The sequence below is a fragment of the Rattus norvegicus genome, chromosome 4, assembly GCF_021556685.1.
Source record: "Rattus norvegicus strain SHRSP/BbbUtx chromosome 4, alternate assembly SHRSP_T2T, whole genome shotgun sequence".
In the NCBI taxonomy this organism is placed as follows: domain Eukaryota; kingdom Metazoa; phylum Chordata; class Mammalia; order Rodentia; family Muridae; genus Rattus; species Rattus norvegicus.
In genome coordinates this window covers 160,407,250-160,424,402 of record NC_141537.1, presented here as the reverse complement: position 1 = coordinate 160,424,402, position 17,153 = coordinate 160,407,250, and the positions used below count along the sequence as shown (strand labels likewise).

The following is a 17,153-nucleotide window of genomic DNA, read 5'->3' as shown; positions in this document are numbered from 1 at the left end:
CTCTCTCACCAAGAACCACCGTAGGGAAAGCCTTCGCCATACAGAGCCTAAGTCTCCTGCAGAAGGTCCCTCTGGGCTCCAGGACATACTCACAGCTGAGCTAAGCCAAGGAATTTCAGCTACAGCTGGATGCCTGGGAGTTTGGGAACCCCTGCCTCTTCGGCCTCAGTCTGCCTCGTTTCTCGTCCTGGCTGGTGTCCCCATCTTAGGCTGTGTTCTTTCACCCCTGAGCAGTGCATCAGCACTTATCACAAGCCACTCTCTGTGTTTTGTCCACCCAAGTGGAGTTCACACACCCCGAAAGACGGAACTCAGAACTGCACAGAGACTGACAGACACTTTCAAAGGACACAATACTTCCTTCAAAGGAAAAGAATGTGTCCATCCTTTCAGCTTTGGGATACGAATACATAAAGTAAAAAAGTTGTACTAGGGGGTTGGGGATTTAGCTCAGCGGTAGAGCGCTTGCCTAGCAAGTGCAAGGCCCTGGGTTCGGTCCCCAGCTCCAAAAAAAAAAAAAAAAAAAAAAAGTTGTACTAGGTCGTCCCAGTATGGTGGCACATGTCTATATTCCAAGCACTTGAGAGGCTGAGGTACGAAGAGAGGGAAGGGAGTTGGAGACCAGTCTCTGCTACCTAGCACCATCTTGTCTCAAAAAGAGAAATGGGGTTGAGGCAACGACTCAATGGGTAAAGTGCTTGCTGTGCAAGCATAAGAGCCTGAGCTTGAATCTCCAGAAACCACGTAAAGCCAGGAAGAGTAGCCCGTGTCTGTGAGCCCAGGGCAGCTACAGACCGATGGGAGACAGGGACAAGAAAAACCTGAAAGCTTGCAGGACCGTTACCTTAGTGAACATAGTTAGTGGCCAACAAGGAAGAAACCCTGCCCCAAACAAGCACAAGACAAGTACTGGCACCCAGGGTTACCCTTGACTTCTACAAGTGGATGCACATCCTTCATACACATACATGCACACACATACACATATATACACAAACATGCACATAAATACTCACACATGCATGCACATGCAAGCACATACATGCACACACACATAAACATACACATATATATATGGCTGAGGATGTCACCCAATGATAAAGCATGTGCCTAGCATGCATGAGGCTCTGATTTAATGCCTAGTACTGTCAAAAAATAAACATTAATTTTTTTTAAACAATCCATACATGGGCTAATGAAACAAGCAGAGAGGTTGGGGATTTAGCTCAGTGGTAAAGCGCCTGCCTAGCAACCGCAAGGCCCTGGGTTCGGTCCCCAGCTCCGGAAAAAAAAAAAAAAAGAAGAAAAAAACAAGCAGAGAAAAGAGCACAGACGGCCGATAAGTGCTTCTGAAAGTGTTCAGCTCCTCAGCCATCAGAGAAAGGCACATGGAAACTAACCTGAGATTCTTTCTGACCCCTTACATCACCATGGCTATCATCAAAATAAACGATAACAACAGTGCTGGCAGGGATAGAGGGAAAGAGGGATCCTTATTCGGTGCTGACAGAAGCATAAACTAATGTAGCGACTGTGGAAGTCAGTGTGAAGGGGCTTTCCAAAAAATTACAGTAGAACTACCGTATGACACAGCTGTGTCACTTCAAGTCACAAAGCCAGAGCTGAATCCCACCACAGAGGTCCCTGCACGCTCATGTGCACTGCTGAGCTATTCACCATAGCAAGGAAATGGAACTGATCTCCATGTGCATAAACAGACGAATGGGTAATAAGATGTGGTAATCGCATAATAGAATTATACTGTAAAGAATTAGCTGTACATCAGGAAAACTGATGGATCTGGAAAAAATTATACAGACACACACAAACACATACATGTATATATTTGTGTGCACACGTCCGCGCGCACACGCGCGCGCGCACACACACACACGTATACACACACGTATACATATGTGTGTATGCTCCTGTAATGTTGGGGTTTTACGCTTTCACCTCTCCTTCCACTGCTGCCTAGTAAAAAAGAAAAAACTCTGGCTTCAGAGAAATGACCTGGATTCTCATACTTGAGTCTCCTTAAGCAAGGAAAATTCATAAGCCTGAGAAACAATGCATTCTCCTTTTTTTGTTCTATCCTTGTTTGTTTGTTTGTTTGAATGTTTGTTTTCTAGACAAGGTTTCTGTATGTAGCATTGGCACATTGACTGCCCTGGAACTCACTCCGTAGATCAGGCAGGCCTTGAACTCAGAGACCTGCATCCCTCTGCCTCCCAAGTGCTGGGATTAAATATGTGTGCCACCATCACCTGGCAAATTCTATTGTTTCTTTAATTGATTAATGTTTTAAATATCCCTGTTTTAACACCTAATGTGTCAAATATCAAGAACTATAATCTAAGTAAGTAAACTGGAGCCTGGGTTAACTGTTCAGAGTTTAAAGGAATCCTGACCTGAGCGACCTGAGGAGTCTGCACAGCAATGTGAAGACCAGGCTTGAGGCACGGCTGTACTCTAAAGCCTGCCTGGTCACTTGTCATCGAAGCACGGTTATAGTGAGGCCGGGATTCCATCGCCACAGATTCAACCAACACTTTAAAATATCTGGGGCAGGCGACTGCATCCAAACGGAACAAGTACCTGCCATTGTTCCTTTCTGCTATTCGCTCAGTATAGCCTGACACTTTACACAGCATCTGCAGTGAATTGAGCATAATAACCCACAATCGTTTAAAGTATATGAGGGGCTAGCTCAGTGGATAAGAGCCCTTGCTGCACAAACTTGATGGCCTGAGTTTAATTCCCAGGACCCATATTGAGGTGGAAGAAGAGAACTGACTTCTCACATGTCCTCGAGCCTCCACATGTGCACTGTGGTTCATGACCAATACATAGACATCACATGGCCCACACATAGACATCACTCCTCTGTGCGTGCATGTGTGTGTGTGTGTGTGTGTGTGTGTGTCTGTGTGTGTCTGTGTGTGCAACAACAGGGCAGTGGTGAGGGAAATGGCTCCGCAACACTCACTGCTTTTGCAGAAGACCTTAGATCAGTTCCCAGCAGCCACATGATAACTTACAACCACCTCTAATTCCAGTTCCAGGGGATCCAATGCCCTCTCTAGGCCTCCCTCTAAGGCCATTGCACACACACATGATTTAAAAATAAATAATACATACACCCATCTTTTTTTTAAGTAACACAGTAATAATTTTTTAAATAAAATGAAGTAGACAAGAAGATATGGACAGGTCGGAACTAACTGGCATGCCATTTTATGTAAGAGACCTGGGCATCGAAGCTTAGACGACAGGACGATAAACATGGGGGTTCTAGAAGCATGGGTGGGCTAGAACGCCAACTCCCCCACGTTCAAAGCATGTGACTCAGAGAAATTTATCTCAGTTTTCCACACATCTCAGCCGTAGGAAAAGACTCAGCACAGCCCAGTGTCTTCTCCCTGCTTCTTAGTTATGACTCGACTTTCCGCTTCCACTTGGGCATGGCTACTGGGTATGAAGATTCCATGTTCTGCCCATCCGAGGCCAGGAGCAGTCACAGCACTTGGCTATACAAGCCTAGGAGGACAGGAGAAGGAAGGTACCTTGTACCTTCTAGCAAAGTCCTCTCAAAGGGCCTCCTTTTTTTTTTTTAAGATTTATTTATTATTATATATAAGTACATTGTAGCTGTCTTAGGCACACCAGAAGGCATCAGATCTCATTACAGATGGTTGTGAGGCACCATGTGGTTGCTGGGATTTGAACTCAGGACCTCTGGTAGAGCAGTCAGTGCTCTTAACCACTGAGCCATCTCTCCAGCCCCAGGGGCCTCCTTTCTTGTCCCTTCTCCTTCCGATGCTGGCATGTGACTATGGTGCCAGGAGTTTGAATAGTCCCTTGGGCCAGAAGCTACAAATTCCATCCTGAAGGCAACAGAGAATGAGACAGAAGGACCCTGGACTCACAGGGTTGCCTATTCTGGTCTGGCCCTGAACGTCCTGCACTGGGCCTTCCTGAGAGGGAAACACATTAACTAACTAACTAACTAACTAACTAAACTAAACTAAACTAACTAACTAAATTGTTGCCATGTCTCACCACTCATGGGTGGCTCTACATAAAGCAGCAATCCTAACCTCAGAAAGTTGCTACAAAACAAGCAATTTAAATGAGCCCCAGCCTGGGCCTGCGGAGACAGCCAGCAAGTGCTCTGTACTGTTCCACTCGCTGGCTGTCTGCAAAGGCTTCACTTTGGCTCTCTGCTAAACCATTCTGGCAGGGACACAAAATAAAGGTCAGCTAATTTGCACTTCCAGCATCTCCTGGCTCCAGTGCCCGGCACCAGCGACTTCTGTCTTGTTTCATCTCCTGTCGGTGGTGCCAGAAGCTGGCCGAGAACGTCAACCCGGACTCCATCAATCCAGACTTCACCCTCCTGCGTGGGGGCGGGTGTACAGACCCAATTGTGGCCCATCTTAATCCCATTTTCAGTTCATCAGAGGAGGCCAGGCCTCTTCCCTGGGGATGTTAGGCCCCACCCTGGGGGAAGGGAGAGAAAGCGGGAGTCATCTCCCCAGGGGATATGCAGGCAAAGCAGGAGAAAAAGCAAGGGCCAGAGGTCTGCTATTATGCTATTGTTTCTTCTCAAACAGCTGACAAAGGAGAAGAGGGGGAAGGGAGAGGATGAACATTCCCAGGCCTGGAGTGAATACAGAAAGGAGGGCAAAATGTATGAAGTGCAGATTGTTTGCTGGGCCCTGATATTTCCAGCTCCTCAGTGGGTGTCGGGATGCCTCCTGTGGGGCCACCCCCTGGAGGAGGTGTGGAGGAGCCTAGAGCCTAAAGCAGTGGGTTCAAGAATTCACTCGAGGCAGAGGCTAGCTCCCCATCTGTCAGCAGCAGGGATGAATGGGGGTGAAAGAGCTGAGTTTATTTATAAGGCTGCCCTGAGGTTCCTACCCACATTCCAAGCTTCTGACTCATGATCAAGATTCAGATCTCCATCCTGGTTCATACCAGTCCCATCACATGGATGGGGTTTGTGGAGGTTCCTCTTCTGAAGGTGGTTGGATAGGATGCTGGTGATAGATACATAGGATGACTATATATAACCTAGTAGGCGTGCCCATGTCCAAGAAGACCTCTCTAGGCTCTTTCTCGCTCTGCCCTGGCCTAAAGAGTCAGGCATTGTCCGTGTAAGAAACATAACTCTAACTTTGGAGGGGATTTAAAAAAAAATAAGTTTATTCTGAAGCCAAATATAAATGATCATGGCCCAGGAACACAGATTCAAAGTCCTTCAAATTCCAACACAGAAACGGTTTCACCACACTGTTATTCTAAGAACAGAGCAAAGAAAGCCATACATTGAGGAACTGTTCAAAGCCATTGGTGGAAACACTCCATACATAGGAGGACTAAAGCGAGTGAGGAGATCTCTGCTGTAGCCTTTTCATTGTGGAACCTGGCGATCCGCTAAGTGAATACACTCTAAAAGGTTTAATCTGTCAATTACAGGATGTAAGAGGTGGGCAAGAAACGGCCATTCAGAGGGCCAAAAGATAGCCCAAGATAAAGTGCAGTAGGGCTCTGGACCTAAAGCATTCCAAGCCCTCTGTGATCACTGAAGTCCTGATTGCCCCACCAGCCTTTCGGGAGGGGCATTGGGAGATGTGGCTTCCTCTAGGGACTTTGGTTCACCGTATTATTCCCTGGTGTGCAGTTCAGAGCTTACCCAAGCTCTTGTATAAACAGCCCAGCCGGGATCCGTCTACATAGCCTGCTTACAGCAAGAAAAATCACCAGCTCCCTGCCAGGAATCAAGTCACCTGAGCTGCCTGTCACCATCCATCAAGCAGTTTGTCACCTCCTGACCCCCACACACTCCTGTTCTCCGCCATGATGGGTTAAGTCCTCTTGTGTGCCTGGTCCTGATCTCTAACCTTGCAAACCACATACAGTTTCAGCAGCCATACAAAACACCTCAGTGTGTACTGATGGGCCCTATCCCATTCTTTGCCCACTCTGGTCCTCCCTGGGAAGAGGGCAAAGGAAAGGAAACACCCGAGAACCACTCATCCTTCAGAAGCCTTAGAGAACTGCTTGTAGGACTCTCCTCTCATATCGGAGTCTATGAACGCTTGGTCTCTCACGGGAACCCCACACATTCTCAATATGCTTTGGACACCGTCTAAATTACTTACACTACTAACTATGGTATAGGTTCACGGATATAGTTGTCACTACACATTGTTTAAGGAATGATAAGAAAAAAAAAACTGTGTGTTCAGAACAGATATAGTTTTCCTACCATTGGTTGCATCCACAGACAGGGACCCGTGGATGCAGGATGACTGCATTTTGCTACAGCCCCTGGGGTTTGTTGTGATAGGGAGAGATGGATGCTAGGACTTTTTCTAGCCCTCCTAAGGGTTTGCCCAAGAGGCAAAGCGCCAGCCCACCCAAAGGAAACCTCTGAAAACTCATAGCAACTGCTGAAGCTCTGCGGTAAGGCTAGACCACCAGAGACCATTGCCACGGCTGTCACCTTCACCACGGTCCCTTAGCTCATCTCCGGAGCTGTTCTTACATAGATAATGTAATGACGGTATAGGAAAGGTTCTCTCATTTCAGTGTTCAGTAGCAGAGACCCCATAGGAGTGGGACACTAAGAGGCAGAGCAGGAAAGGAACCCAGGTGAGGACATGAGGAAGGGAAGAAGTTGGAGACTCCTTCCTGGTCCAGGACGTTCCTTGTATAAGTCCTCATTCCTTATGTAGCCTTTTGGTGACTCAGGAAGACTGGAGAAACAGCTCGTGTTGTCAAGGGGAATGTATGCAGATGCTAGGCTTCAAACCCCAACAATAGGACACGGAGAGATGGACGGTCTGTAAAGCCAACTCACGGTGCTGTCATTTAGCCACCAACCTACACTTGGCTCCTTGAGTTTGCTGGATTCCAGGGGCCAAACTCTCTTATAGCTGGAGAGATGGCTACTCTCCCAATGGACCCAGATCTAAGTTCCCCATTCAGCACCCACGTGATGCCTTGCAACCATCTGTGACTCAAGTTCCAGGGGATATGACAACCCTGACGGCCTCCTTAGGCACCAGGCATGTGCCACATGCATGCAGGCAAAACACCCATGCATGTCAAATAAAAGTCAAAAGTAAATAAAGATGATTCAACGACTTTCAATCCCAGGCAGGCAAACGAATGGCTGTCCCAATCGCTAAGAGCCCACTCCACACCAAACTCCTTGATGAAATCACCCTCCCACGAGCACCTGCAGACTCCCCACCCGGTTCCATCTAGATAGAGCGAGAAGTGACAGGTCAGCCCTTGCAAACAAACAATTGTGTAATGAGGACATGAAGAGCGAATTGCTCTGTCCCCAACAGGATGGATACTTTGTGTGCTTCTCTGGGCTATTGAGGAGATGTGCTATAGTCACTGAAAGTCAACAACAGTTTTACAAATATTAGCCCATACGACAGGTGATTTCCCGAGGACAAGAGACGTCTCGGGTGAGCTGGACGAGAGGGAAAAACGTTCTGTGGGATGAAAGGTGGTGAAAGGCCAGACAAACACAGCACAGAAAAGTGTCCTGTGCTCCCATAAGAAACACCAAATTCAGAGGTGAGAGGAGTAGTTTGAAGTAAGTACTAAGGGGTAAGAGCTCACACACCGGCCCCCAGCAACTGGACCAGAGGGGTCCTGGACTCTAGTATTCAGGGACATGGATAGATACACACAGCTCTAACTCCAAAGGAGTGTGCTCTCTCGGGAAGCTGGGAGCCGGCTAGAGCTGAGCTGTGCATGATGGCCAGAAAGACCCTGGTTATTCCAAGGCCTTGACTCTTAGTCAAGATCAGAACACCCGGCCCATCTGGCTGTTGTTTGCAGAGCGCCTTCAGGCGGGGGCTGGGGGATGAATAGGTAACTTTGAGAATCTCATCCAACTCTTGAGATTGGAATTCCTAACATTGATGAAAATCCATTTCTCCCAATCCTGACCCATCTGTTGCCACGGGATCATTCTCCTGCTGTGGCTCAAGTAAAAGTTAGCAACATCACCCTCGGGCTCCCCAATAACGACTGGTCATCGTGAAGACCAGCTCTTAGGAATTACAGGGAGAGATCTCTTGACGCCAAGTATGGAAGTGTCCTCATACTCTTGACAGCAGTGCCAGTCTTGTCACCCTGGGGAATGTGACCTGAGGGTGAGTGACAATGGCTTTGGTGACTGGATCTCCCAGGCCAGGCCAAAGCCACCAAGTACAATGCTGCAGGCTAAACTGTGCCAACAGTGATATGCCAAGTGGCTAACACTTACATAGTGGGCCTCATCATCTGTATATTGTGTGATGTGCAGTGGCCATGGTCATAATGGCGGGTTTCCATCAGTGACGGGAGATTGCCTTAGGAAAGGGGTGTGGTTTTCATAGCTAGCATGGCTGCTCTGTGGGCTAACATCTATGGGGCTTTGGGCTTTAAGTTACATACAGGACACGAGACCAAGGCTACCATCCTCTTGGGAAGTTCAGCCCTTCCCTCCTTGCTCCCCAGACTTAATTTTACAAAAAGAGAAAGGTTAACTAAGGATCTTTCTAAAAACATGGGTTGTGTGGTAGCTATGAGCAAATGAGCGTCACTTAATCTGAACATCACTTAATCTGAGCATTTCTGGCTTGGGCTCTAGACTCAGCTGGCAAAAAAAAAAAAAAAAAAAAAAAAAAAAGCCATTGTCAGCCCCAGCAGAGAGAGGCTCTGGGTCTGTTGGTACAACAGGTAAACGTTCTTCCCCAAGGTATAAGAATTATGACCAGGCTCTCTGAAAGAGCTATGAAAATCAAGAGAAAAGAGAGGTGACTGGTTCTGACAGCTGACCAAAGCAGTTAGGCCAACTCAGCCTCCCCCAGAACACTCAACCATTCCAACTGACTCCTGAAACCAAGGCCATCCGCTGGTGATAGACTCCCAGCCAGCAGACCCAATTTCTAAGCCTGGGCCCAGGGGGAGCAAGAAGATAGGAGAGGCCACATTAATCACCTCCCAGGAGATGAGTCACTGTGCATCCCAGCCAATGAAAGATCCCCAGCTGTGAGCAAACACTATCTGATTGGCTAAGGGCAGAATACAGTTCTCTAGGTAAACAATCTGAAACTATGAACTAGGAGTGCTGGGCTTGAAGGAGTTTGTGCCTCAGGGAGGTGTGTTTGGAGCCTGGGTCCTGAACCAAGGACCACGTACTTAGTGCCTTAGGCTGGTCCCAGGATGCTGGTTAATGCACTCAGGAGACAAAGTGAGTAGGGACACGCAGCTGGAGCCTTAAAATGTGTCCCCGCAGACTTAGCCAAGCTGCTTCTTCGCTTTGTCCTCCTTGAACAAAGCACCCAGTCTTTCCCTTCCCCACTCAACCCCAGTATCAGGTTCTCTCCAGGAAAAGTCTGTCTGCACCTCCCACTAACACCACATAAAAGGGAGTGTTCCTTGGTACTCTGAGGGTGGGGAGCATCTGTCAAGCCCTTGCTGTTTGCAGCCTGTGTTTGTAAAATCAAACAAAACAAAACCTGTTGCTCTCAGTTGAAAGGGGGTGGGGAGAGGGAATACCACCAACCAACAACAGAACTCTAATTTGGAAACGCAAAGGGGAAATGAGAAAAGTCTCTCATGCACCATACCTTGATTGAATTTCTTTTGAAGTCTGTCTGTTGGTCAAGCATCCCTAGAGGAAGGGCTTGCCTCTCTCACTTGCTTATTTGGATGTATTGATGCGCTGGGGATCCTATTTTTTCAAGCCCACAGGCCGATGTGATGGAAGCGATTCCTCATTTGAGGTTCCCTTTTCGGGGTGACTCTAGCTTGTGTCAAGTTGAGAAAAATTAACCAGCACACCCAACTATAGGGGAGAGAATCTCAACAGCTCGGCCCTAAAAGGACAAATGTCAGATATCTCAAGCCAGGGGGAAGAGGAAATCCCCCTTCTGCACAAAGCGCGCTCCTCTTGGCGCTCAGTCTGGAGCTCAGTCTGCCTCGTTAGCAACCATGGCCACCTGCCAGGCAACCACCCAACGGGCCTAGCGCTGATGAATCACTGGAAGCACAAGGGCAAAGACAGCTTTTGGAATGTGTTTGTTTACAAGTTGGAAGTTGCTTAAGAGTTTGGGCCTTGACATTCCGCATCGGTCCACGAGAGTCTCCCGAGTCTGACATTCTCCTGGATTCAGAGGCTTGATGTGAAAACTAACAAAGATTCATTGGATGAGTAACGGGCTATTAGTAAAGCTATCTCTGCTGAGCTGCTGCATTAGTGTCTATCGCTGTTATTTCTTGACATGGGAGAGGTGGGTTTGTCCATTTGTGTGCAGATTTGGGTGAATTAGGCTTCTACCAGGGAAGGATTCTGGGTTATTGTTGTTGGGGAGACCATTACAATCCTAGCTAATACCACCCAAAGCTTATGTCCCATCCGCACTGAATAGTTTTGAGACCCATTAACTGTAACAACCTCATACACAATAAAGAATTTAAGAGCTAAAAGGAACGTAAAGAATCTTGTGATATCTAGGTCCTGAAGAAGGAAGGGTCTACAGGTAGAGAGATGTGGATGACACTTTTGCAGGCAGAGGGACGCACAGGGAGTGGTGTGGATAACCTTTACACAGGTAGGGAGACATGGGTGATTCTTTTGTAACTAGAGGGATGTGGGCATCCCTTTTGTAAGTAGAATGATACAGGCAGCTCTTCTTTTGCTCGTACGCAATCTAAGACGAGAGTACCTGTCTTATATACAATATAAATACAACATAAGGCAGGAGTACCTACACCAGATAACAGATACCACAGCCATCACCCACCCTGCAGTTCCCCGCCCCCAGAACTGTAATAATCTCCATTGTCCCCACCATATACTTTGCTATTGCCTCACTAAGTGGTGGAGACACTGGCTATACGTACCCAGTTTTAAAGAAAGTACAAGGCCAAGGAAAATATTAGAATTAGACAAAATTCTAGCCAAAATAAGTTTTCAATTTAAAAAGACTCATGAACACCTCATATTGAACAGCCAAAGAGACCCATTTCTCACCCAACCCCTGAAGAGAGAAAGAAACCATGATCCTGAGTCCCTTGCCTTAATTCTAGGAGTCACGAATCATCCAGACCACATCCAGGCCAGTGTGTACCAACCTGCTGCATGTCCCCAGAGGAGCTGGTGCAGTTAGTGCTGGGAGGAGATGTCCGTTTACACCGCTGGTTCTCACTACTCAGGGCCCAGGAGTTGGCAAAGTCGTAGGGGTCTGAGGTCAAGGTCCCTGCAGAGAAAAGTTCCCAAGAAATGATGCTTCAGTTAAGCCTCACCAAGACTTCTGCATGAAAGCTATTGGCTAGTTGTGGCCTGAATCAAACTTCTTCTATGCTAGAACTCAGGCATTTGGACCACGGGCCTTTTGAACAGTGCTCAGCATGACACCACAGTGCACGGGCACTGGAGCTCAGCTAGCCATGGACAGAGGGACAGACACAATGAAGGAGGTGACATGAAAGATGATGAGGATGTCACCACAGAAGCTTCTCTGTGCAGCAGAGATCATATCCACAGCTGGTCAGAATGCCGAGAACAGTTGACCAGGGGGCGCTGTGGTGGTTTGAATAGATATGGCCCCCATAGACTCATGTGTTTGAATGCTTGGTCCATAGGGAGTGGCACTATTAGGAGGTGTGGAGTAGGTGGGCCTTGTTGGAGGAAGTGTGTTACTGTGGGGGTGGGCTTTGAGGTATCCCGTGTTTAAACTATGCCTACCGCAGCACACAGCACCCTACTGCCTGTGGGCCAAGATGTAAAACTCTCAGCTCCTTCTCCAGCACCACGTCGGCCTACATGCCACCATGTCCTGCCACGGTGACAATAAACTGAACCTCTGAAACGGTAAGCCAGCCCCAATTAAACGGTCCCCTCATAAGAGTTGCCACCCGTGGTCATGGTGTCTCTTCACAGCAATAGAAACGTTAAGACAGGTACCCAACCCCAACTTACACATCTAACTCCACAGAAAAGGAAGCAGAAAGATTGTAAGAGTCGGAAGACCAGAAAGATTGCTGTGAGACGGTGTCTTCTGTATACGACAGAGACGTTGCACCCACGAAATTTCAAAAACAGGATTGCCTGAACAAGACCAGGACAGTGGCAATACCAGTGACATGCCAACATGGATGGGAGGAGACCTATCCACATCCCACCTTTAGATGAAGAGATAGAGCAATTCATGACCAGAGAGAGAGGGAGACTGAATCTTCTCTAAGAATGAGCCCCCCATAGGCTATTCAATCATGAGGGGTCAGGCCTAAGCAAATACACACATGAGCAACACTAAATGGACTGGGGGGGGTGCTTGTGCATGTGTGTATGTGTGTGTTCATGCGCACACGTGCATACACACACACACGTGTGTGTGTGTGTGTGTGTGTGTGTGTAACAATATAGAAGAAGAAGTCATAGGAGGGATTAAATCAGGGGACACACAAAAGGAGTTGGAAGGGCAAAGGAGAGGGGAAGTAGAAATAATGAATAGTACTCACATATGAACTTCTCAAAATCAGTGCTTGGATGAATTTTAAATTTAAAAAGAAAGATAATGCAGATGATGCCATTCACCCCCCACCTCTCCATGCCTTGGCATGCCCTTCCCCTTCTGTACGGACCATTTTTCTCCTCCCTTGTCATGGTTTTAATATAAGACGCCCCCACACACACTCTCATGTGGTCAAGGCTTGGTCCTCAACACTTGGTACTATTTAGAGAAGTTCTGGGAACTTTAGGACATAGAAGCCTTGCCTAGTTAGAGGAAGTAAGTCATTAGAGTGAGTCCTTGCCCTGGCTCACACCTGTGTTCCTTTTCCCTGCTTTCTGTTTGCTGCCGTGAAATGCTCCTCCTCCACTGCACACCCCTGTCTGCCGTGATGCTCTGCCTCGGAACTGAGGACTGTGGGCTGAAATCTCAGAAACTGTGAGCTCAAACTAAGTCCTTTCTTCTCTGACTGGTTGGTTTAGATATTTTGTCATAGAGTCAAGCACAGCAGCCAACTCGTTCTTACCATGCCAACTCTCTCCACCCAGTCCTGGACACAGAACCCAAGAACGACCAACCTTTCTGAGCTAGTTCTCCTTCCTTCCCCCATCCCAGCCTGGTGGGGTGTGCCCTTCTCCTTGTCTAGCACCCTAGGCAACTCTCCACAAAAACTCTTATCTTCCTTTGGGTTCCTTTGCAGCCTTGACCCTCTATGACTTTTGAGCTAGTATTCAACAACAGTGAGCTCCTTTGTTCAGAGCACCGGTGTGAGTCTTAGCTGTGGGTTCAGCCACAGTGGATTCTGGATGCTCAGAACACGAGTGTAGAATGAAGGTAAGGATGTGACATGAGTCTTAAGACCCCCTCCAACCCCTCTCCACCCCTTCCCGAGTCACTGGCTCTTCTGGGTTCCCATTCTCAATGTCCAGGTGCTTTTATGCCTGTATTCTTCATACTGTGTAGTACGTAGTATGTAGTATGTATGTAGTATGTAGTACTGTACTATGTAGCTACCACAGAAGGCTTGAGGTCCAACACGCCTGGAGCACAGGCTCCTCCTGATAGCCTTGCTGAATATTTATTATGGTAGTAGTTTCTGTCTGTTATTTTTGTACTATTGACGTGAACAATCCCTTACTTAGCCAGACCTAGAGAGGCCATTTAAGGTCAAGGAGTACACGTGGGGATAAAATAAATCACCTGTATGGGAAGAAAAGGGAGTCCTTTATAATTATTCAGTATCTAGGGTTTGATGAGCAGAAAAGAAAGTCCTCCTCCAGTGATGCGCTCATTTAAAAAATACTCTGTACACATTACACAAATGAGTCAGCTAAAGGTCTTGGGAGGAGGCGCTTCTCTGGGATTACCCGCAGGGGCCCTGTATACAGAGGTTAACTGAAAAGCTACCTACTCTTCCAACCTGTATAACTTGTTGGAAGTCAGAGGAAACTAATCGACCAGGGGAGCCCAGTGGAGAGAACGGAAATTTGTATGATTTCCACTCTGTGATGGATGCTGTGATTGACGGATGCTCTTTGGTACCCAATCGCATCGAGTAGGCTTGGACCTCTTGAGGAAGAGGTAGAGAAGAAGCAATCTCATGGGGATGGGGAAGTTCCTTCTACCAACCAGTGAGATCCGGCTGCCCCCCTCGTCCTGAGTGTCAAATTCTTTGTTTGTCCAGGACAATTCAGACTCAAAAATCTTTTTCAGCCCTGATTTTGTATAGTGTGAAATTTTATGGCTAAATAGGAAGCGAAGCAGAAGGGTGTCCAGCAGATGGAATTACAGACATTATTATTTAAGGGGAGGGATCTCAGAGATCAAGAAACAAAACAAGTTGAGACTCTCAGAGGTCAGAAAATAAACTTAATAGTTTGGGAACAAATAGTATTGGGTCTGAATTGAGAACTAAACTAAATAAAGCACTTTCTGGGGATGGTTCCAAAAACAGCACCAGGGACTGAACTTTTGCCAACAAATACCACTTTCCTTCCATAGTGTACGTCATATTTAAGTGTGTGTGTGTTATACACATACATACATACATATTACCATGGACAAACATTCTATTGAATCCACAAATAACTTCAAAAAGAGTAGACAGAATTCTGAGAAACGAGAAAAGAGAAATGAGGGGAGGAGAAGAGGAAGAATAACAAAGATAACCGGGAAGAACAGACAAGTTGGCTGGTTGCCAAGAGGATTAGATTGAGGGCAGCCATCTTGAACTTGCATGACGGGGAGGTGGAGCTAAACCCCTGTTGTGAAGGTGTGGTCCTGCAAGGACACTCTCTTTGAGAAAGCTGACAAGAAAAGCTACCTACTCTGAAAAATAGAAAAACAAAAGTTTGTTTCCTTGGCCTGGGCTCAGGATAAGAGGGGGAAAAAAATCTCTCCCAAAAGCATAGAATAAGGAGAAAGCTTGAGTGGGGCAGGGAGGGTGTTGAGATTCAGATTTTTGTTTCTTTTAAGATTAGTATTCAGCTGAGTATGGTGGCTCGTGCCCTTAATCTCAGCACTAGAGACACAGGCAGGCAGATCTCTGAGTTTGAGGCCAGCCTGGTCTACAGAGCAAGTTCCAGGAGAGGCAGGGCTACGAAGAGAAACCGTGTCTGGAAAAATGCTTTTAAAAAGAGAGAGGGAAAGAGAATCAACAATTCAATGCAGAGTGCACATTGAACAGAAAACCTCTCTGAAGATGAGCTGGCAATCCAAAATTGTGGAACACAGACTCAGTGGACTGTGAATAGGGGTCAGCAGGCATTAAATTAGCAGGTTGGAGGCTCCGGATACTCTGAACAGACAGCTTACCCTCCTGCGTCCTAAAGTCATCTTCAGCGAAGATGTTGAAGTCACCACACAGCCCACAGGTCTTGTTGAAGTGTCTGTCTGACATCAGGACTTGGAAGTTGCCGTCGCCGTCAATTCTGGCCGCAAAGCCGTAGGCCTCACTGGAAAGTTTGTAGTACCCAGCCTCATGCTCTACATAGAGTCCCTTGGAGGCATAGGGCATGGAGATGCTGGAGGGCAGAGGGCAAGCGCACTGAGCTTCTGGTTCACTTTTAGGATCTCTCCAATCTCCTGACCCAAACCCGTGTGTCAGGCTTCAGATGGTGAAGCACAGTGATCAAGGTTCTGGACCAGCACTGCAGAGACCTGGGCCTTTGGGCCTCAGTTTCTACATTTAGATTCTGATGGAGTGAAAGATGTGTGAGAAGGGCTCCAGGGTCCTTCACATTGGGACACCCGAGCTTCTGACTTACCTTTGGTCCCCCTGCATCACGGTGCCGTTGGCAAACAAATGGATGTCAAAAAACTCCCCAAGATACACAGACAGGCCCACTCTCTTGCCATCTTGGAAGTTCCCTAAGAGGAAAAACAAAAAGTTCCATCCAAAATTGATAAATCTGTTACTGTGTGTCTGTAATCTCCATGTAAGACTTCTCCTGAAAGACCCAACAGAAAAGCAGCGTTTTCCCTGAAACTCCATCCTCTGACTCTTTGTAAGTATGAAGGGTTGATGCACGGCCCTCAGCGGACTCCCATAGGCATGGCCATGCCCTTCTGGATGCTCATCATCTTGGTGTAAAAATAAGACTCAGGTTGTCTGAGCACAACTGGAAGTAGAGTGAGCTGTCAGTACCCAGCTTTACCACACACAGTGTTGTCACCATAGGAGAATCCAAGCCAGAATCTATGTGACGTTTGCTTACAATGGAGACTTGAGTCCCACTGTTTAACTGAACATGGTTTCCCGTGAGAGATTTTTGAAGAGAGTGCGGGAACTGTAAACAGGAATCAATAAATTACTGATAGCTCCATTAGTGACATTTGTACGGCCAAACACCATACAAGCACCGGGTAAAACGCTCTCTGCCAATGGTCTGGCTGTGAGGGGCAAATGCAGGCTTTTTTTTACCTCACAGTGTTTTGAAAGCTTAATAATCCGAAGTTAATCTAAGAAACACAAAGTCTGAGCGGTTGGTGTTCGAAGATAACAGGCCGTGTTGGAGATGAAGGAAATGGAGGGGTCAACGGAGAACCTGAGTAGGGAGCCCTGGGCACAGAGAAACTGGAGGATGTAAGAAAGGAAGCCAGTGGAGACCACTCAGCTGTGGGCCTTGGGGAGCCTGAGAGAACCTGGAAATCCCATGGGAGACTAGCCTAGCTGTGGTACGTGGTAGTAATAGGTCTTTGTCTTCTCCTAGAGGGTTGGGGGCGTGGCCTCTAACTCCTCAACAAAGAAGCCTGGGGAGCCACGCCCACAGAATGCTGGAGAAGGTCTCTTGATTTGAGTTGTTACCAGTCAGGATCACTCTGCAGAGCCTTGTCGCAACACAGCCAGGATAAAACAGAGGTGCCAAACTCGTTAAACAAAACACAAAGGGCCACCCGTTTGGACTGAGCTTCTACATCAAAGTCAACAGACTAAACCAAAATGTGACCCAGCAGGAAGCTGGGACGTGCATCCAAGCTTCTGAGAGAACAGGAGAGAGCTACTGGGGTGGCTCGTCAGGCAAGGCTTTGCTTGCTGCTTTAGGAGACCTGAGGTGGAGCCCCAGGACCCACATGGCGGAAGAAAAAAGCTGACTCCCACAAGTAATCCTCTTACCTCCA

At 47.4% G+C, this 17,153-nt stretch overlaps 1 protein-coding gene across 2 annotated transcripts in view; it reads right to left on the bottom strand.

Annotated features, from left to right (window-relative positions):
• Nucleotides 1-17,153, bottom strand: part of Vwf (von Willebrand factor) — a 135,006-nt gene that overhangs the window by 100,089 nt on the left and 17,764 nt on the right. For both annotated transcript variants that reach the window (XM_087655640.1, NM_053889.1), the window contains 3 exon segments: nucleotides 15,800-15,902; nucleotides 15,348-15,556; nucleotides 11,155-11,279 (listed from right to left, as the gene is read on the bottom strand). In XM_087655640.1, the coding sequence (XP_087511766.1) occupies nucleotides 11,155-11,279; nucleotides 15,348-15,556; nucleotides 15,800-15,902 (437 nt within the window).